The 20,453-nt window shown below is 40.5% G+C and overlaps 1 protein-coding gene and 1 long non-coding RNA gene across 3 annotated transcripts in view; both read left to right on the top strand.

Annotated features, from left to right (window-relative positions):
- The first annotated feature begins 1,195 nt into the window (after nucleotides 1-1,195).
- Nucleotides 1,196-1,966, top strand: LOC140705518 (uncharacterized). The gene is made up of 2 exons (XR_012084914.2): nucleotides 1,196-1,444; nucleotides 1,815-1,966. It is a non-coding gene; the product is annotated as an uncharacterized LOC140705518 (long non-coding RNA).
- Nucleotides 1,967-3,687: 1,721 nt separating this feature from the next.
- Nucleotides 3,688-20,453, top strand: part of LOC110070583 (guanylate cyclase soluble subunit beta-2) — a 35,153-nt gene continuing 18,387 nt past the window's right edge. Inside the window, exons 1-6 of one of the 2 annotated variants that reach the window (XM_020778266.3) lie at nucleotides 3,688-3,971; nucleotides 8,629-8,702; nucleotides 12,245-12,339; nucleotides 15,042-15,202; nucleotides 17,447-17,546; nucleotides 20,163-20,383. In XM_020778266.3, coding sequence (XP_020633925.3) covers nucleotides 3,969-3,971; nucleotides 8,629-8,702; nucleotides 12,245-12,339; nucleotides 15,042-15,202; nucleotides 17,447-17,546; nucleotides 20,163-20,383 — 654 coding nt within the window. In that variant the 5' untranslated portion in view covers nucleotides 3,688-3,968. Of the gene's footprint in view, nucleotides 3,972-8,628; nucleotides 8,703-12,244; nucleotides 12,340-15,041; nucleotides 15,203-16,140; nucleotides 16,289-17,446; nucleotides 17,547-20,162; nucleotides 20,384-20,453 lie in introns of those variants that run through there. The other variant, XM_072995974.2, reaches the window with a different exon arrangement.

Raw genomic sequence — 20,453 nt, 5'->3', positions numbered from 1 at the left:
TCTCTAGACGACCCGACGACTGAAGATGGAAAAGAAAAATTTGACTCTAAGAATGGTTTAAAGTGTTTATAAGTTGCATAATGGTGATTTCTGTAAAGTTAATAAAGTTAATGAAAATTAATTGTAAAATATAAAGTGATAAGGTAAAGTATATTGTTGGAATTTATAAAAATGCTTAGAGTATAAGGAATAATAATTGTTTAAAGTGTTTTAAAGTAATAAGAAGGAAAAATGTTATATTGTATGACTTTTTCTGCGATTGAACTGTTAAACATTTTGGTAAGTGTGCGTGTAATGTTGGGGAAATGTAAATTTTGATATATTGCTCCTCGTTGTTTTTGGGAGAAAAGCACTTTAGCTTTCCCCCACAAAACAACTTATTAAGGGGGGGGTATTGTAACGGGCAGCCAAAACATCACCTGTCCATCACAGCTGGGCAGTGAGTCATCAGCCAATGGTGAGACAGAGGGTGGAACTTAAGGGGAGGAGCTGGTATAAAAAGGGGGGTGAAGAGTGTGTGAGGGGAGATTAGAAATTAGAGATGAGAGATAGAGCTTGTGCTGAGAGTTGAAAGTGATTGTTAGTTATAGTGAGTGAGAGAGTCTGTCAGTGTGAAATAATCTGTGAGAGCCAGTGATTTATTTACAGTGATTGACTTATTGATTCTTTACCAGTGATTTACTATTTTTTATTTCCTGTAATCAATAAACCAGATTTTGTTTTGAAAAGTTACACTTGTCCTTTTATGATTCTTTAAGGATAAGTTGGTGGCAGCAGAGTTTAAAGTGAAGTAGCAACCACTCCTTGAGGTTTGAGGGTGGCTGTTACTGAACTACCTGAAGGCAGTTACTCAACTTGTCCTTTATTCCAGTGCCATGGATTTGACCTTTAGCTCTTTAAGGCAAGGCAAAGAAAACATTTTTTTCTCCTGAAACTGCTTATTAAGCCTAGACCGGCCTAGATCACTGCTTAACCAGCCTAGAACAATATCCAAAGTCCAAAAAGGGGAGATTTACTCTAAGAATCAAAGAGATTGCTGACATCATCACCAGGACTTAGCCAATCCTGAGGGGGCTGCTGTTGCTGCTGCCTTGGCAACTCACCACATGCTCCTGGGCCTTTATGACATCACAGGGGCCCCACCTCTCTGCTTGCTGATAAAAGGGCTTGAGAGGCAGGGCAGGAAACCAGAGGAGAGGACAGTGGCTAGAGAGCAGTCCAGCAAGACAGTGGCTGCTGGGGACACAGACCTTCTCAACAAGTTCTCTATTGAACTTGCTAAGTGGACTTGCGAGTTAGCAGCTTGAAGCCAGCAGAGATCTGGGCTTAAAGCTGGCTGATGTAGGCGATGGACCGGAGGGAAGCTGGTGGACGTTGGCAGACAGAAGCTGGTGGAATCTGCTGGCTTAAGCAGGCTGGTGTCGCAAGACGGAAGCTGGCAGAGGTTGGTGGATGAAGCTGGTGGAAGTTAGCCTCCTGAAACCAGGTGGCGGAAGCTTGGTGGATATTGGTGGATGGAAGCCCAGGCCTGTGTGTGTGAATGAGTGAATGGGCTGGCTGGAGTTCTGTGGGGATGTTGCCGGGGTATGTGTGTGACCCAAGCATTCAGGAGGTGGCGGGAGCTGGCTTCAGGAGCAGAGTGGAAGAGATGAACGGGTAGATAGTCCTGGTGGAGGACAGTGGTTGTTGGCAAGCGGAACCTCGGGATGAAGTTGCAAGAACTTTGGTTGGTGGATGCGTCTGGTTTGAAGCTGGCTGACAGTGGTGATGAGCTCGCCCCTTAGTTGGTGTTTTTCTCTCTCTTTGTCTTGCAGGGCCAGGAGCTTACTCTTCCCCAGGGTGGTGATGCGAAGGACCACAGTGTGATCATTCTTGTGGAGCTAAAGCAGGCTGTCTCTTCTGAGGGCCAGGAGACCTGTTTAGCCTCTTTTCAAAACCGAATAAAAGTATTTTTCAGAAATGGTTACCAAGTGTTTTCTTGTCTGTCAAGGGCTGTCATGGCCACATCTTCCCCTTGGGGACAAATGGCATGGGGTGGGTCTTTGTGAGATTATTTTGTGGGGCCTTTTGATGTAACAGTAGGCAGGAACCTCTCTAACAATGGCAAAATAATGTCCCTGCATGCATGTTTGAGGCAGTGAGAGAGGCATTGTGGGTGCCTTGTACTACAGATATATTATGTATATGAGAGATACAGGAAGCCAGTGAGCCCTGGTGCCAATTCAGAGAGGGCAGGAGTTACGTACTCAAACACTATGGCCACCCCCATAGCAGTAAATGAGACTTCTCTTCCTTCCCTTTCACCATGGCCCTGAAATTTGTCTCCCTGCGCTGGGAGATTCAGCTGAGTACTCCCATTCCCGGCACTCTAACTCATTTTCTGAGGCCAGGCAAACTACACCACAAGATTTCTCCTTTCCTGACCTTCTGAAATGCCACATAGTTCTCAAATTTTATTTTTCATTTCCTATGTTATTTGTTTAAACATTGCATTTTTACCTGATCTATCCCCATTTGCAAACTAAAGCTTTCATTTCTCTTAATGTGTTGTTTTGATCTTGTGGCTAGGTTTCTAATTTTCTTTTTCTTATCTAAATCACCTTCGCATTTTAGTTCTAGTCATCTAAGACAACACTTAGTGTATTATTTTAAATCCTGTTCTTCCAGGTCATTGTTTACACTTATTACTTTCTTATTCAAACCATATCATTCCCATGGCCTGGAGTTCCAATTCCTCTTTTCCATTTGTTGTTCCTCTTCTTAAACTAATATTTTTTATGATTATATATATTTTATATTGATATATTTTATGTTGCAAGCCGCCCCGAGTAGACATGGTCTAGAGGGGTGGGGTATAAATTTAATAAATAAATAAATAAATAAAACCACTTAAGCTTTCTAGAATTGACTTCCTGTGTTTTATCAAGATTCCTTCCTTGTTCCTCTTCTTTTTAATCTGCCTTTTATGGTGCTTCCTTGCTTAATTTTTATCACACACATTCCTCTAGATGCTCCATATATGAGAAATAAATCATATTATGATTAGGGACAGACTGAAAACCTTGCATATGCTTCCTTGAGGTCTACCATGACAGCAAAATTCAATAAATAAAGAAATAGGAACCTATATGGTTTGGATTATTTGGATAACCCAGGAAGGAACCTGCACAGGGAGCTTAGAAATTCTGCATTGCTTTCAAGGCGTACACAGGTTGTTCATTAGCAAGTCCCTTGCAAAGGGATTTAGCCTGGGAAGGTGGTGAAGTGACTCTATTATTTTCTCTATTTCCCTAATTAAAATTGCTCCCACATGTGCTCTGAAGGTCGCTAAAGAGCTCTAGGTCTCAGCCGGATTCTCTCTCAGTGGGAGGAAAAGGTTCGCCTTCTTCATGGACAATTCTGGGTCGCGCTTTAGCGCGGAGGGAATCGATTGTCGATGGGCGCTTTCAGCACCACCGACCCCTGGACAGCGACAGTCGCTTCCCCGTGCTTTCCGGTTGAAGCAGGGCTTGAGTGCTGGGGGAAAGTGCAGGGGAAAGCTGCGCTTGGCCGGCCTTCAGGCAGAGGCGCTGTTTCCGAGCGGGTGTCGCTGCGCTCCTCGGCTGGGCTCCGAGGCAGCGTGCCGTGACTTCATGGCAGGCCGACGTCACCTTGGAGCGGGCGAGAGCACAGAGCCGTAAGGTCGCCGGAGTGGGTGGGGGATGAGGTCAGGTTGAGCATGGGGGCTGCACGCGCACCGCTTGGGTTGGCGAGTCCCCGGTTCCCTCCAACGAGTCAGGGCTTCCAAGCTGCCCAGTTGCAGAAAGAAACTAGTTCCTCGCGGTTTCCTAACTAGCTTGGCGTCTTCGAGAAGGGAAAGGATTCCCCCAGAAGATGGACGTTTGGGTTATTTAAAGCAAAGATCCAGGCAAGACGGGATTTAAAAAAAAGCATGTCGCACAACTGGATTCTTTGAGTCATGCGCCAGAATGGTGAGTAACGACCGTCTTTCTTTCACCTCCACCACGTCGCTGTAAGAGTGAATATGTGGTTTAAAGTCACTAGAAGGATATAGAGGGAGGGTCCAATGTCCTTTGATGTCGGGCTGATTTTAAACCTAAGCCTGGGCGGCGGGAGGGAGAGGAAAGGGACAAATCCCAGAAGGAAGGAAGGAAGGAAGGAAGGAAGGAAGGAAGGAAGGAAGGAAGGAAGGAAGGAAGGAAGGAAGGAAGGAAGGAAGGAAGGAAGGAGACTAGACCCCTAAAGCCTTCCATTCCCAATGCTGTAGTTACCAAGTTGTTAGGATCCAGTTACAAAGTCACTGTTCTGAGGACCTTAAGATCGTAGTGCGATCCGGATCTGAGCCAAGCCACTTCGGGCTGGCAACCTATGGCCGTCCCCCCCCCCCCCTCACGCCGCTTCGGTGACCAGTCCAACCTCCAATAAAGTCAAAGGCACGGCTGCTGATGTCAAAAACCAGGAGGTGTTTGGTCAATGCCTCTGGAGAATGAATGATGTGTGAGAGAGTAAATAAGTACTCCGAGAAGCAGTAGGATTTGCTCGCACACATAAAAGTCAAGAACATTTTGTTCCTTTTTTCTTCCTCAGCGAGAGCCCGCTTTCCTCTCAGTCGGTGGTTGCCCCTTGTTTTCAACTGAACTGGTGGCATTTGGAAAGAAGGAAAGGGTTCAAATTTACGTGCCTGCTAGTTTTTTGTTGTGTTCCATTTCTGTTTGGGGCTGTACAGCTAGTAGCTGAGTCGCACCAGTTACTAAGGCTGTAATCTTGTGTAGGCACGCGCCTCTCTGAGACTACTAAGCTCCACTGAACATAGCTGAGTTCACTGTTGATTAAATTCATGGGGCTGAGCATCATGCTTGAATACTGTTTTTGTATCTTCACTTTGAGGAGTTGATCTCAGGAAGCAGTAAAAGTAGGCAAGACATAAAGGCTTTATGTGTCAGGTTAAGTAGTAAGCATGAGCAGAGTAACACTTCCCAGTGTTCCAGAGGGTGTCTTAAATATTAAGAAAAACACTTGCTGATCAGCAGGAAAATTTCTGCTTACAAATAGGCAGAGCTCAAAGTACCCTAGAATCACAGGCATGGAACAGACCTCACAGACATGTCCAGCCCCCAGCAATTCAGGAAATCTGTAAGAAAAGCAGCTCTGACAGATGTCCATATATTCTCTGTTTAAAACCTCCAGCAAGAGTGTCCATCAGCTTCTGAGAGAACTGTTCCACTGCAAACAGTTCCTAACTTTGAGTCTTTAAGTATATTGATCCTAAGCCATATAAATCAGTCACTTCTTGGGGGAATTTTACAGAAAATGTGAATGGTTAACTTAATGCGTTGTAATGCATATCTAAAATATATTGTTTTCCCAAATGCTTTATAGCAATGTCAGGAAGTCATAAAGTATTCCATGAAAGACGTGCAGAGAAGCTGCTCATAAATCATAAACGTCTTTATGACAAGTATTATTTCAATGTGACTCATGGCTTCCTTTACTGGGAATTACAAATAGGTGAATAAAGCTGCAACCCCATATTCACTCACTGATCAGTAAACCCCTTTGAAATCAAAATGGCTTATATCTCAGTAGACATGCATAGGACTAGGCCGTAGGTTACATAAAGCCATGGACTTTGCATGATGCATTTGTATATGAGAAAATGCGTTTCCCAATAAAACAACATTGTGGGAAATTTGCTGGCTAGCAACAAATTGAAAAGTGTGAAAGAAATTTGAAATGGACATGGGGAGGAGGGGTTGACTCCCTCTTAACAAAGCAGGTCATACAGTCCTGTTACTGTGCCAGAAGTGTACTGTACAATGTTGCTCAGGATTTAGCCTGAATGTATACATCTATGCTTTGAGGGGAAAAAAAATCTCATTTCATTGACGCATACTCTCAGGAAAGTGTGCCTAGGATTGAAGCCTCACAATAGAATCCTAAATGCTCAGCAATAAGATTGGTTATGTAACATAATTGCTAGCCTAACATAGCTGAGTTCAATGAGATGTGCTCTTCAACAGGTACAGTATGTATGTTATTGCAGCTTAAGTGGGACTTAGACCATAATGTATTGTTGGAAAGGAAGACTACAACCATATTCAGATGGGGGTCATAAAGTAGTCTTCAGAATTGATAGGTTCACTGATCTTTGATTGCTGAACAGGTGTCGGGCTCTCAGACATGTCCCTGTTAACATGAAAACATACTGGATTGCCTGGTTTTGGGCATGCACATTATTTGAATGACAGCAGAAGGATAGGACAGGTCTTTCAAATATACTCACTGATTTACAGTACAAAATCCTTATTATCTAGGCTTAAGAATCCACACCATTCTAACATGTGAAACTAGAAATAGTAGTTTATAATAAGTATAAGGAAATCTGAAATAGAATGGACCGTCATCACATAGGCAAACAAGATGGAAGATATAAGGCAAATGGAAAACAAGATATAGTCTGATTAAAATAATCAGGAATGTTTATTAAATAGTCTATGGATTTACTTCATTTCTAGTCATAAATAAGGTACGCCCATTAAAATAAGTGGATGTTATGTTTGCTTTTAGCTAACAAATCTCATTCATTTCAGTTCATCTACTCTAGTTGAGACTAAAATTAGATCTAGCCTGAGGCTGCTGGAGAATATACATTATATGCCATGAATCACAGCAAGATTTTAAGAATAAACATGCATAAAAAGTTGGAAATTAAGGTTTTATTATTACTGAATAACCTGTATCTGTATGTACTATGGCTTCAGTACAAGCTGAAAAAAACAAAGCCAAGACAGAGAGCATAATTGAACTCATTGTTGACAAGTCTAAACATATGGAAGTGTATAATTAAAATGTTTATTTTTCTGTAGGAAGCAGGGTTTCAGATATTTTAATTGGTAGCATATTTTAGTTTTCAGCACATGACATTAAGCTAGGAAGCACAGATGCTATTGGAGAGCCTAATTCAAAATCCATTTTACTACAGTTGTTATTAAGTATTATATGAATTACACTCAGCATCCCTGTTTTTATTGGTAATGACTAGCACTTTTATTTAGCAGTATTTAACACAAAATAAGCAATATTCATTATTGTCTGGCCTACTGCACAGGATTGTTGTCAGAATAAAGTAATGACAGAACAGCGCACACCACTTTAGGTGCCTTAAAAGGAGGGCAAGACATAGTTAAGGGCGAGGACAATAATTATTTCCATGCACATAACACAACAAATAAGGAGAAATGCTGTCACTGAAAATCCAATGGAGAGCATTATCTAGCCTGTTCTGCAGTCACTATTTCCATTAACACAAAAAGTGATCCAGAATTTCATGGGAGTGATTGTTTTAGAATCCAGCAGAAGCCATAAAGACTCCTGTGACACGTTTAAACAGATAAATCTTCATGGTACCATGAGTCTTGTCTTGGCCAGAATATCATGACACCTAGCCCTGTTGCACTGCTTGCTATTTCTTTTGGCAGAAAGCTCCCACACCACAATCTTATATATCTCTAAGGGAGAGTCCTATTCCATCCCAGGTGGCTCACTCTCAACTAAGTGGGTGCAGAATTGCAACCGAGATGGCTTGTATCCAGAGAAGCCTGCCTGCTCCAGTGTGATCTCTCCCTATGAAAGAGCTTCAAAGGCTGTGCTGCACCTTTTTATTGTTAATTATAATTATTATTTTTAGCTGAGTTTTTTTTTTTAAAATGCATTTTTACCTGCATACATTTTTGTTGATAGGCTTAAATGTTCCTGTTTCCTGTAGACCAGACCAGAATGCATTTATTTGTGTATTAAATTTGTATCCTACTTTTCCTCCAGTGTGTTCAAGATTGAATATGTTATACATTCTTCTCTACGTTTGCCTTACCACACCCCTGTAAGTTAAAGTAGAAAGTAAGTGTCCCGTTATCACCTGGAACATGACTAAATGGGGATGTGGATTCTGCTGCAGCATTCTGACTGCCACACTACAGTGATTCACCGGCCTGTTTTTTTGCACACCTCATTCCATCCTTCCTGTCATGCTTCTGAATTTCAGTAGTGCACTAGCAGCAAATAAGCTCTCATTCAGTTTCAAAAGTGCACTTGCTTTTTGTAAGTTTCAAAAAGCAAGAGCACACCTTGTTTTAAAGCAAAGATCACACTCTTCAAAGCATCCTGGAAATATCATTCTGCTTTAAAACAAAGCACAAACTCCCTGGTGCCTTTTTCCAAGGGAAATCATAATGGGGGTTACTTTTTGTTTTTGCTGTTAGTACTCTGATGCCAAAATACAATCGTTTAGTGTTAGAATGCAGCCCCTGGATAGCTGGAGCGGGGGCTCCCAGTGTACCCCCTCTTTCCCAGAACTTCCTCTGTTTTAGAGGTTTGTTTAGAACCATTTCATTCCTGATCCTGTTTTGACTTATTTCTTCTATGGATTGCCCTGCTTTCAATAGTTCTAGCAGTGTTTTAAGTCATGCAAAGATATTGGAAAGGCACAGTATATGTTTTCAACCCTGTCTTTTTCAGTGTCTTTCATATCAATAAACACATGTAAATGCAAAAAGGAAAGACCTTCTGGTGTCACGCATGTATCACTCTATAATTGCTTTTCCTGTTTTTATATGTTTACCTTTTTTCCAGTATGGCTTCATAAATACATGCCTGAAATCTCTAGTGGTTGAAAAATATGGTGAAGAAACATGGGAAAAATTGAGGTAATGTATCCCAAGACCTTTATATCTGGAAGAAGGCCAAATAATAGCACTTCCTGAACCTGGGTCCCCAGCAAAAAAAGCTTTAATGGATACAGCTCCTCACATTGCAGATCCAGAACATTGTTAAGTGGAGTCTGTGGGATTTTTAAGTTTAAACGTATAAATTGACCAGAGTAATGCATGCACTACTATTGGGTGACTTGTGACCCAAGTCATGGGCCAGGGCGTGGATTCACCTCCCTCTATTACCATCCCCACACAAGAATTGGAGGTTGTTCATGACTTTGTGTACCTTGGCTCAATGATCTCTGACACCCTCTCCCTAGATGTCGAGCTGGATAAACACATTGGCAAAGCAGCTTCCATGTTCTCTAGACTCACAAAGAGAGTATGGCTTAATAAGAAGCTGACAGCATATACCAAGATCCAGGTCTATAGAACCTGTGTCCTAAGCACACTTCTGCACTGCAGAGAGTCCTGGACCCTTTCTGCATGGCAGGAGAAGAAGCTGAACATGTTTCATATGCATTGTCTCTGACACATTTTTTGGTATCACCTGGCAGGACAAAGTTTCAAACAGAGTAGTCCTAGAATGAGCTGGAATTTTTAGCATATATACATTACTGAAACAGTGACATCTACATTGGCTCGGGCATGTCATGAGAATGGCTGATGGTCGGATTCCGAAAGATCTCCTGTATAGAGAATTAGTGCAGGGAAAGCGCCCCAGGGGGAGACCACAACTGCGATACAAGGATATCTGCAAGTGGGATCTGAAGGCCTTAGGAATGGACATCAACAGATGGGAAAAATTGACATCTGAGCATTCTGCCTGGAGGCAGGTGGTGCATCATGGCCTCTCCCATTTTGAAAGACCCTTGTCCAGCAGGCCGAGGCAAAGAGGCAGTCCCAAAACCAGCTAAATCAGGGAGCTGGACAGGGGACAGATTGTACTTGTCTTCAGTGCGGAAGGGATTGTCACTCTTGAATTGGCCTTCTCAGCCATACTAGACACTGTTCCAAGTCCTCTATTCACAGCATGATATCCAATGTCCTGCAAGAGTAGGTTAAAAGTATATTCCCTTGTGTATCTGGGTCCCCAGATGTTCTTGGACTCAAAATCCCAGAAGCTTTCAACACCAGCTGTGCTGGCTAGGATTGCTTGTAGTTTTAGTCCAAGAACATCTGGTGACCCAGGTTGGGAAGCATGGTACTAAACTAGTGTTTTAATCTGAACTAGAGGAGATACATTCAATGAATAGGATGTGTTATATCAATATTTAAATAGGCTCCATTGATTCAATGGGTCTAATCTAGTTGGGACTAACAACTGGATTTAGTTCTATAGTCCCAATCATAGGTTAAGTGACTAATAGGAACATATCAGGTATTTTCTATTGAATTAGATTGACTGTTGTTGGCCAATGCACTGTTTCAATATTGCTTCCTCTGTCTGTCACTAGCTCTGCAAAGGTTCTAGCAAAAGATTTGCCAGGCATTTCTGTCAGAACTTGCATGATAAGGCAGAAGATTAGGCTAGAGGGTTTTTTTTGTTTCTTTCTTGTTTTGTTTTGGATGTTGTAACAGCATTTTGCACATCATCATGCTTTCTTGAAAAAAAAAGATCATCACAGTACAAGAGAGAGGATGAATACACCAAATAATCATAGCACATCTAAGAGGAAAACATGTACCTTGCAACATCTGGAAGCGCCCAACAGAACAACTCAGCATTGTACCCCATAGTGAAAATGCCTTTAGGCAAGGACTGCTTAAGTAAACACTCTACAAAGACAGAAGGAGTACAGTATTGTAGGAAAATGATTTTCCTCTGCTGGGAATTGCTTGAAACAATTATGGAGAATAATAGAGTTGATTGCCTCGATGCATAACACTACTCTGCTCTAATTGCTTTATTTGCTATGCAAAACAATTCAGAATGTCATGTTACTGAATGAATGTGTTTGCAAAAGGCATATTTCTCATAGAGGGGCTAAAAAAACCAAAAATAAAACATAGCAGTATACCAGAATAAAGCTATATAACCTTTCAGGAACTCCTTAAGTGGCAACCTTCAGATATGATGATTAACTGTAACTGAAATTGTTACACTGGCCAAAATCTAATTGTGTGTCACAAATATTTGCCCAGTGGTGATTTGGTGAATCAACTCCTCCATAAGGTCCATTGACTCTAGTTGCAGCTTAGTACTAGATTTCAGTCATTGTTACTATCTTCTTTGTTTGCTAAAGAACAAAAGAAGCATTCCTGTATATTATATTTGGTGTGCAACGTAAGGTCTAAATTTGATAAAGATACAACAAATTCATGTTTCTTTAATGAGGAAGCAATGAAGAAAACAGCAATAAGGGCATAGGCTGTGCCTTCATAACCATAAGCAACTAATATTTAAGTAGCTTAATGTTTTTATGTTACATGGCTATGTACCTGGGCTGGTCATAATTTTTAAACAGGTATCTGTGTTAATCTATTTCTGCACTTATAACAAAAATGAAGTTTGGGGCACCTTTGAAAGAGGCAGATTTATTTCATGTACACTTTCATGAATTAAAATTCACTTATGAAGTTCAAGTACAGTACTTAGGCCACAGGTCTATACAATACAGTGTACACGGCTATAGGAGTGAGGATCACATGAAATAGGATACAGACACAAGTAATTAACACTAAAAGTCTCTCTTTCATAAACATCCTGGCAGTAGGTGGAGTAATCAACTAATGTAAACTGTCTGTTAGCTGTTGGCAATGGCTAGACTGTTTTCCCTGATGCCTGTGTTTGTCTCCTGTGTTTGTCAGCTAAAATGTTTTCCTTTCCCTATTTATTTTATTTGGAGCAGACACTAAACATAGAATTAAATATGTAGAGTTTTCTAGTAGTACACAACTAGTAGAAGTTACCTGCCCTTTGATGAGGAATATATCCCTGTAGTATATGGAGATGTAGGGTCAGATGACACATTAAAAGAAATAATATTTTCTTGTTTTATGACCTCAGCCTTTTGTGCACAGTCCCTGATACAACAGAAAGGCAAACAAAGCTGTGTAACCACCAAATTACACAAAAACAAGCTAATTGGTCAAATGTAGATTGAGACCACTTCCCGTTAGCATTTTCGTTGTTTTCAACCCAGGGCTCAAACCTATCAAGAGCTTTTTGAATTTTGCTTCTGTCTTCCAGAGTATTAGCTATTCCACCCATTTTTGTGTCATTTATTTTGAAATATACTTTTACTGATATTGCTATGTAACATTATTCCAGTTTAATCTGGAAATATATATCCTCAAATATTATCCACATATAAGTTAATCACAAATAACTTGCTCTTTCACATTGATGGGACTAAAGCATAAATAAAAAGTTTACATCTCCTTAACCAATGAATTTAATGTCATCATAGCACAGAAATGGCTCTGCTGAATGATGGGTATTTATGATTAGTATTAGTGGACCAGCTGATTGAAGAGGTGGCTGAATCCTAAAATTGTTATTATAGTGCTAAAACCTTGTGTTTCTTTTTCAGAGCCCAAACGGGAGTACAGGACACCTTCCTGACATTTGAAGTTTATGGAGATGACATCACAATGCAGCTCATTGACAAGGCATGCAAAATTTTGGGTATGCATTTTAGGGGAAAGAATGCAGCATTTTAACTCTGTGTATATTATTATTATTATTATTATTATTATTATTATTATTATTATTATTATTATTATTATTATTATTATTATTATTATTATTATTATTATTATTATTCAAAGGAATACAAATACAAGGGGGAAAAGGAAGGTAAAGGTAAAGGTTCTCCTTGACATTTAGTCCAGTTGTGTCCGACTCTAGGGGAGTCGCGTGGATTCGATCTTACAACTGCTGGTCTGCTGACCTTGCAGCACAGACGCTTTTGCGGTTTAATCTGCAGCACCACCAAGTCCGTTAAAAAGAAGGTAGAACAAAACAAAATAAAAGATAAACACAGGGAAGTGTTTGCAATAATACAATAAGTACTATAATCCTGACTCTATGGCTGTGTTACAATACTAAAATCCATAACATATATTATATTCTCTACTCATGTTTGTTTCTGGGCCCAATCATAAAACGTTTTCCAGCTTTCTTTAACATATATTCTTGGGTTCTCACGTAATGCCTCTGACAAGCTTGGATTAGCTGTTCTCAAAGTTCAGAATGAAATACTATTTTTAAAAAGCAAGTTAAATCTCCAATGTTACAACACAGTAACTTGTTCCATGCTTTGTTGCATTGCTTAAAATAATCAAACACAAGAGACACTTTTAGGATTAACAAGATAACAGGCATTTTGCAAAAGTCTGAGGACCACATCGATGCTTGGAGCCCTGGAGGCTGTTACCCATTCTCCGCCCTCCAATAATTAATAATCATACTGCATTCCATTAAGTCATTTTTAACTTATGGCAAGCCTCCTTATGTTTTCTAGGTGAAAAGTACTCGCTTAGATGTAGTTTGCCAGTCTGGTGCCAGTCTGGGACCATACAGTTTGTCCAAGACCACAGTTGCTCTGAGTGATCTTGGATGGCCCTTTTCCTGGGAAGCATAATGAAGACTTGAACTTCCAACCTCTGGCTCCATGGTTAGGCACTCCCGCTCCAAATTCTGAAACCATTTTTTTTTTGGCCAGAAATGTGCAATAGCACTCTCTAGAAGAGGAGAATGGCTGCTTTGAGCTCCCCTTCCCCCAAAAAACACAACACATCCAATTGGATTGGAGGGGACAATTCAACCAGAAAATGGATGGCTGCAGCCTTTGTAGAAGCATTCCCTGATTCCTCCAATAACTCTTAGGACTGGCAAGGAATCTGACAATGGAAGGAATGATTGGCAATTTCATGGGGTCCAAAATATTTTCCCCAATTGGGTCAAAGGAGCTGAATGGTTTTGGGGGGTGCCATGGGGTTCAGGGGAGCACACAGCCCATGTGCTACAGTTTGCCAATTCTTGCTTTAAACCTTCTTATCTGTATAGGAGACTACTACTTAGAACAAGATTTGATAAAGAATGCCTCCAGATGTTGTTATCATGCCATGTCCATCAGATTTAGCAAATGTGACCAATGGTGATGGGACTCGTAACGTGAAGCCCACACATCTGTTACTCTAGGCTTTAAAAAACCATGCACAACATATTGAGTTATGATGTAATTGCAATACAAGAAGAAGAAGAAGAAGAAGAAGAAGAAGAAGAAGAAGAAGAAGAAGAAGAAGAAGAAGAAGAAGAAGAAGAAGAAGAAGAAGAAGAAGAAGAAGAAGAAGAAGAAGAAGAAGAAGAAGAAGAAAGGGAGACTGGTGGACCTTCTTGTGCAGGGAATTGCATTGTGGAAATGATTGCATCTCCAGCAAACCTCTGAACTTCAAAGTAGTTTAGGTATCCATAGAGTCCCTTCCACCCCTGCCATTGTAAGATGATGATGATGAAAAGGGGAGGAACTCTGAATTGGATCCATCCAGTGTTCAAACTGTGGGAAGGGAACCTTTAAGAAATTCACAAAGCTCAACTTTTGATTCTTCTAAATTTTTAGCCAAGTCAATGTCTCTTGAAGCTTTCTAAAATAACAAAAGAGGGAGGGGGAGGGATGAGATGACAAACAGTAAGGGACCTAGTTCCTCTGCCACCAACGCTCCAATAATTTTGATTGTTGATGAAGGATTTAAACTGTAATGTGTTGGTTACTGTATATTGTGCCATCAACTCTTTTGTTTCTATTGCAAATTACAAGACACAGCATGGGGGGGGTGGAGTCATGCATGATTGTAAGTAATTTGCCTACATGATACCATGTTTAGAGACTGTTAGAAATAGTTTATGTCATTTTCAAGAAAAAGAGGGGAGAGGGATGTTCCATCTGAAAAGCTTTCTTTTCTGCTAAGATTGTATTATTGAAAAAAATGTTCTAGCAGTTCAGTGGCTAAATATAATACATTTCTATATCTTGGCCATTTTCATCTGAATGGGAACCTGTCATTGCAGGTGCAACCTATCTTTCAAATTATATCAAAAATCTTTCATTAGGATGCCTTAAAATCAAAGTATGTGAACCAACAATCAAATGCTTGGAGGTGTGAGAACATCAAACTCCCCATCAGCTATGATGTATCCACATGTTTGTTTTAATAGAGCAGTAGTTCCCAAGCTTGGGTCCCTGGATGTTCTTGGACTACAACTCCCAGAAATCTTGGCCAGCATAGCTAATGGAAAAAAGCTAGTAAACCAGGACTGTGTAGCCTTAAAGTGATCTGTATGAAAGAGTTCCACTTTGATCTGTTAATGTGTGTTTATTTTCCCAGATGTTCCCCCCGATATGGTCCTGAAGCAGTTTGGAGAGTATTTCTTTGAATTTTGTAAGCGGTCAGGTTATGACCACATGCTGAGAACTCTGGGAGGAAATCTCTATGAATTTATAGAGAACTTGGATGCATTGCATAGCTACCTGAGTCTATCTTACCAGGCAAGTAGAAATCATTGCTGTGAAATTAGCAGAGAAATGATGCATGCATAAATGTTGCCCTTGGATTACAGAGCACATGTTTTCTATAATATGTTGTAGAAGATGTATTTACTATAGCATTATAAGACAGCCAGAGTTCACAGGATTAAAAGCATGGGGCTTCTGGGTTAGCAGAAATAACGTCTGTCACTCCTGCCTGGGCTTCTCTATGCCTTCCAAACCGAGCTGCAATTCTTGGTAGGTGAAATGAAGCAATGAATTTTTCCAGCAATAATTTATGGCTGTGAGCTATCCCTATGATAAGGTATTTTGAACTGCTTTGGTTTTCAGTGTGAAATCAAGAGTTATTAGCTATACAAAAGACCTGCCCAAAAGGAATAACTACCACTAGAACTGGTTTGTTGCTACTGACTGGCCCAACTGCCTGAACATTTGGACTGTCTTTGGCGTGTAGCTATGATGACCGTCATGACATATGCCTGGGTTTCAAAATTTACCACTACACAACTTCCTAATTTGAATTTCTTATTTCTCTCACACAGGAACCTTCAGCTGCAGATACCCTTTGATTTCTATAAAATTTCAGTTTTCAAATTTGCCTAAGAGTTTATACTGTACTGAATCAAATTGGTGATGGCACCTTTTATTATTTCAGAAGTAGTATCAGTCATGTACAGTTTGGTGCTTGGTGCTGCACACCAAGTGTGTGTGAATTCTGAGACAACCCCTTAGCACCAAAGAGGCAACACCCCTCCCCCTTTTTGGTTATTTTTGGTCAATGTGACTTGTGTCCAATGACAACCTGTGCAAGAACTTCTCAGGTTTCAGTAAAAGTCTCACCTTCATTTTCACCTGGCTTTCGGTGTAATTGTTTTATTTTCTATCTTAGCCATCTGACATGTGCATTTCTCAGCTAAACTCCATGCTGCATTCAATATGTAATGTGCAGCTAAGTATGGTTTTATTTTTTACTCCAAAGGAAGCACATATGACTCCAAAAGAAGCATGCAGCTAAGCCTCAATTTCCTTCTTTTCTCCATAGGAAGTTTATCTGGTACCCATAGGGGTCAGGATCATTGTGTGCAGGTAGGAAAGGCTTAAATCTTCCTCCCTGGCCCTATTTTCTTACATTTTTAGACTAAAAACCAATTCCCATAAAAGCTATAGGCATTTATATCCTTCCTTCCTTCCTTCCTTCCTTCCTTCCTTCCTTCCTTCCTTCCTTCCTTCCTTCCTTCCTTCCTTCCTTCCTTCCTTCCACTCCCCATATTGGGAGTTTAGGAAGAGGATCTAAGAGGGGAAAGCAGCTGGAATGATGAACAGTCCCTATCCACTTGTGGTGGTTTTTATCCATATCGGGCTGCCACATACTAGTTGGAGTCAGAAAACCAAAATCAAAACCAGCAACAGAAAAAAAAAATGAAAACAAGCACCAAAGCTTAGCTGCAAGCTATGTAGCATGTAGTTTAGCCTTCTGGTCCGCCCAAAACCATACCCATCAATCTTTGGGTGATTAGGCTAGGATCCTGTTTGGAGCAAAACCTTTTGCACAATGACAGTAACATGAACATTTTGACTCTGTGTGCAAAGTGGTATCCAGAACTTCCTTGTACAGATAAAACCTAGCTATCCTAAGTGCAGCTTTGCTCATGTCAAAGGAACAGTTGTGCAAGCAGGAGATCCTACTTTGCTGTATCATCAAGGCTTTGCGCTAGTGCCTGACAAGATTCCAGTCATGATCATGTGGAGAAAGAAAGGCCCTGTGTGGATCTGTCATGCTCTTCTTGCTGAGTGTCGCCATGTAGAATCTCTGGGTCATTAATGCACAGATTGCCTTTCTGTGGACAGTCAGTAGAGCTGCAGACATAAATTATTTCATGTGGGACGTGGAGAGGGAAAAGTCAAGCATAAATTGCATGGGTGAGCCAACCCAGACACCAGCCCATATCAATAAAAGGGTATGCAAACATTTTTAATTCATCTGAAACTTTTCCCCCAGATTCCATCAAAATCAAACTGGAGCCATGAATTGCTCCTCCGAAATGCCACAGGTGCTCTCCAGTTCAGGGTGCACAGACAAGTGCAGTGGGCAGAAGCCACTGCTTTTTTTTACCAGATGCTTTGTTTGGTAGAACAACTAAGCCCTGTCTGTTGCTTCAGTTGAGCCAAGCAGCCTTCCTCTTCTTGGAATATGAATGACAGTAGACAGAATGTTCAATTGCTGACACTTTTAGTGTTTTTCAGGAAATGAATGCTCCTTCGTTCAGGGTAGAAAAGAATGAAGATGGGTCAATGCATTTACATTATTACTCAGACAGACGAGGCCTGTGCCATATTGTTCCTGGTAGGTAGTTTTCTGTGGACTTCAAGAGTCACAATTAGTTGCAATTCACTGGCTACTGAATGTCCATTATATGTGTTATGTGCTATCAAGTTGCATTTGACTTACAGTGGTTAACAGGATTTTCAACTTAAGAGATATATTGAAAGAGTAGCTTTACCAGTGCCACTCCCCCATGGTCAAGTGAGGATTCAGATTCAGGTCTCCTGTCCATCACTCTGTCTACTACACCACACTGAGAAATGTCCATTACCTAGCATGTTTTCTTCTTTCCAGACATCTTTCATACTCTTTGTTTACTAAGGGTTGGATCATTTTAGATACTTATAGTAGATCTACCCAAAACATTGGGAATTGACATCTCTCTGATTTTAGTGAATTTGCTCTAACTGTGGCTAAACCTAGGTCAAGTAAAATGTTAACCATATCCTTATGTAAATGAATTTCTCACTTTAAATAGGAAGAGAATATAAAGGAAATAATTTCTGTTACCATTCCTGATAGTAATGTTCCTAACAATTTGTATTAGGCCATCATGGATTACTGCCTTGTATTATGAGCCTTCCTGCTTTCAACAGTGATTACCAGGAAAGTGAGAAAAGATTTAATGATAAAAGTACAAAATGGCTCAGCAGGTTAACTCTCCATATTTCTAAGGGTGACTACTGGGGATCTGGAAAACATGTAGAGGAACTTACAACTTGATCCTCCTTTATATTTTCATATTTCATTAAATGCTCTGAAACTATGGAAATTGGGGGCTATCGTTGCATCATAAGCCTCCAGCCTTTGCTTCTGAAAGAAAATCAGAAACAACTTATTGTGTTGGTCTAATGATAGACATGGTGCTGGAGGAGACTCTTGAGAGTCCCCTGGAGTGCTCACTGGAAGGACAGATCCTGAAGCTGAGGCTCCAATACTTTGGCCATCTCATGGGAAGAGACGACTCCCTGGAAAAGACCCTGATGTTGGGAAAGAGTGAAGGCAAGAGGAGAAGGGGACGACAGAGGATGAGATGGCTGGACAGTGTCATCGAAGCTACCAACATGAATTTGACTCAGCTCTGGGAGGCAGTGGAAGACAGGAGGGCCTGGCATGCTCTGGTCCACGGGGTCACAAACAGTCGGACATAACAACAAAACAACAAAAGTGATAGACAGGGAAGGATAAAGCAAGGAAAGGTTATTTTTGGACCAGAAACACTAGAACCCCCAACTACTAGTTTAATGGCCTTTAAACTGCCTTCTCTGCTAGACAGTAAAATATACTCCTGGTTGCATTGCTACAGTGAATTCCAACTCCTGTGGAGAGGAGAAATCCCTCTTGTTATCAATGTCCGAAATCCAGCAGCATAACCTGTGCTACATAAGGATGATAAAGTCATAAACCATGGCAGATTTTTTTGAAAATAAAACATTCCAGTTACTTCACTGTCCCCCAAGGTCCAGGTTCCTCAGGCTGCCATGGAATCCCTTTTGTCATGGAGAAACCATCGAGGCCCACAAGACAGGGAGAATCTTTAATTTCCAAAAATGGCTACCACTGGTAAAGTGGTGGCAACCTTTGGAAATTAAAAACTTCTATCCCATGCCCCCCAGTTTCCTCAAGACAAAAGGGAACTCAAGGGAGTGTTGGGACACGGGGGGCGGGGCGGGGAGGTGGTTTAATTTACAAAATACTGCCGTTACTGATGATGTCATCAGTGTTACACAGTGTAAAGCTACACTTTGGATTTCAGCCAATATCAGCTATAACCTTAGGAGAACCATGTACACCATTGATATTTGAAAATTCAGCACACTTTTTAATGTTTTAATAAGGCTCTTAAGGGTATGTAAAGGAAAATAACAGAGATACGTGTTAATGTGAATGTGTGTTTTGACACTGTCAAAAATGATGCACAGAAGACCACACTATGAAAAAACAGTTTGAAAGAGAAGCTTGACTGATGTACATTTTGGGAAGATTTTTACACATTTCAGCTATAGTTTTATTTTATTATCTTCCCCCCACCCACCCCATAAATCACCCTGGAACCACCCTAGAAGCATGTACTATTATTTTTTTTAAAAATGCCAGCAAGCAGATTATCCATCCATCTGTGGAATTTTCATGCTTCATCTGCTTCTTAGAAGCTCAGGAATGACAATTACAGCAGTACATGACAGCTGGGCTGTGTTATGTTTAGATACAGGAATTACCCACCCTAGGTTTTGGATTCAGTACAAGAATCACATTGCCTTTACCATGTATTTATTATATTTACATCCTACCATTTCACCAAGAAGCTCAACTTTCCGAACTGAGTGTCTTCACATTTTATTCCAACAACAACCACATCAAGCAGATCTGTTTGAGCCATCATGAGTGAATGGAAGCTACCTAGTGAGCTTTAGAGGTGAATGGAAAATTTGAACCAGTAACGCCTGCCTATTTCAGTTGTGTGATTTACATAGACAACCATATCATTTGCAGTTCTAACATACAGAGATAGCCCCATGGAGCTCAGTGGGGCTCAGAATTGCACATTGCAAGTCTTCATACTAATTTTATATACAGTAAGAGTATTATTATTAGTTGTTGTTGATGATAATAAATATTCTTCTTATGCCTCTTGAGGAATCATTGGTGCAGCAGCCTTGGATTTTTTCAACATTGAAATCTCCATGGAAATAGTCAATCAAACAGAAGAAGAAGAAAGAACTGGGAAAAAAGAACACATTATATTCCTTGTCACGCAAAAACCTCTATATCCATGCAAAAGAAAAAACAAGTTCTCTTCCTCGTCATCACACCTTTCAAGTTCTGGAATGCAGGTGGAAAAGCAGCTGAAAAAAGAGGTAATGATAAGTTTATTCTGGATGAAAGCATCAGCAACACAATTTATATCTAAAAAGTACATTATCAAGT

Source organism: Pogona vitticeps, chromosome 3 (assembly GCF_051106095.1).
Source record: "Pogona vitticeps strain Pit_001003342236 chromosome 3, PviZW2.1, whole genome shotgun sequence".
Lineage (NCBI taxonomy): Eukaryota > Metazoa > Chordata > Lepidosauria > Squamata > Agamidae > Pogona > Pogona vitticeps.
This window is presented reverse-complemented; position numbering and strand designations above follow the sequence as displayed.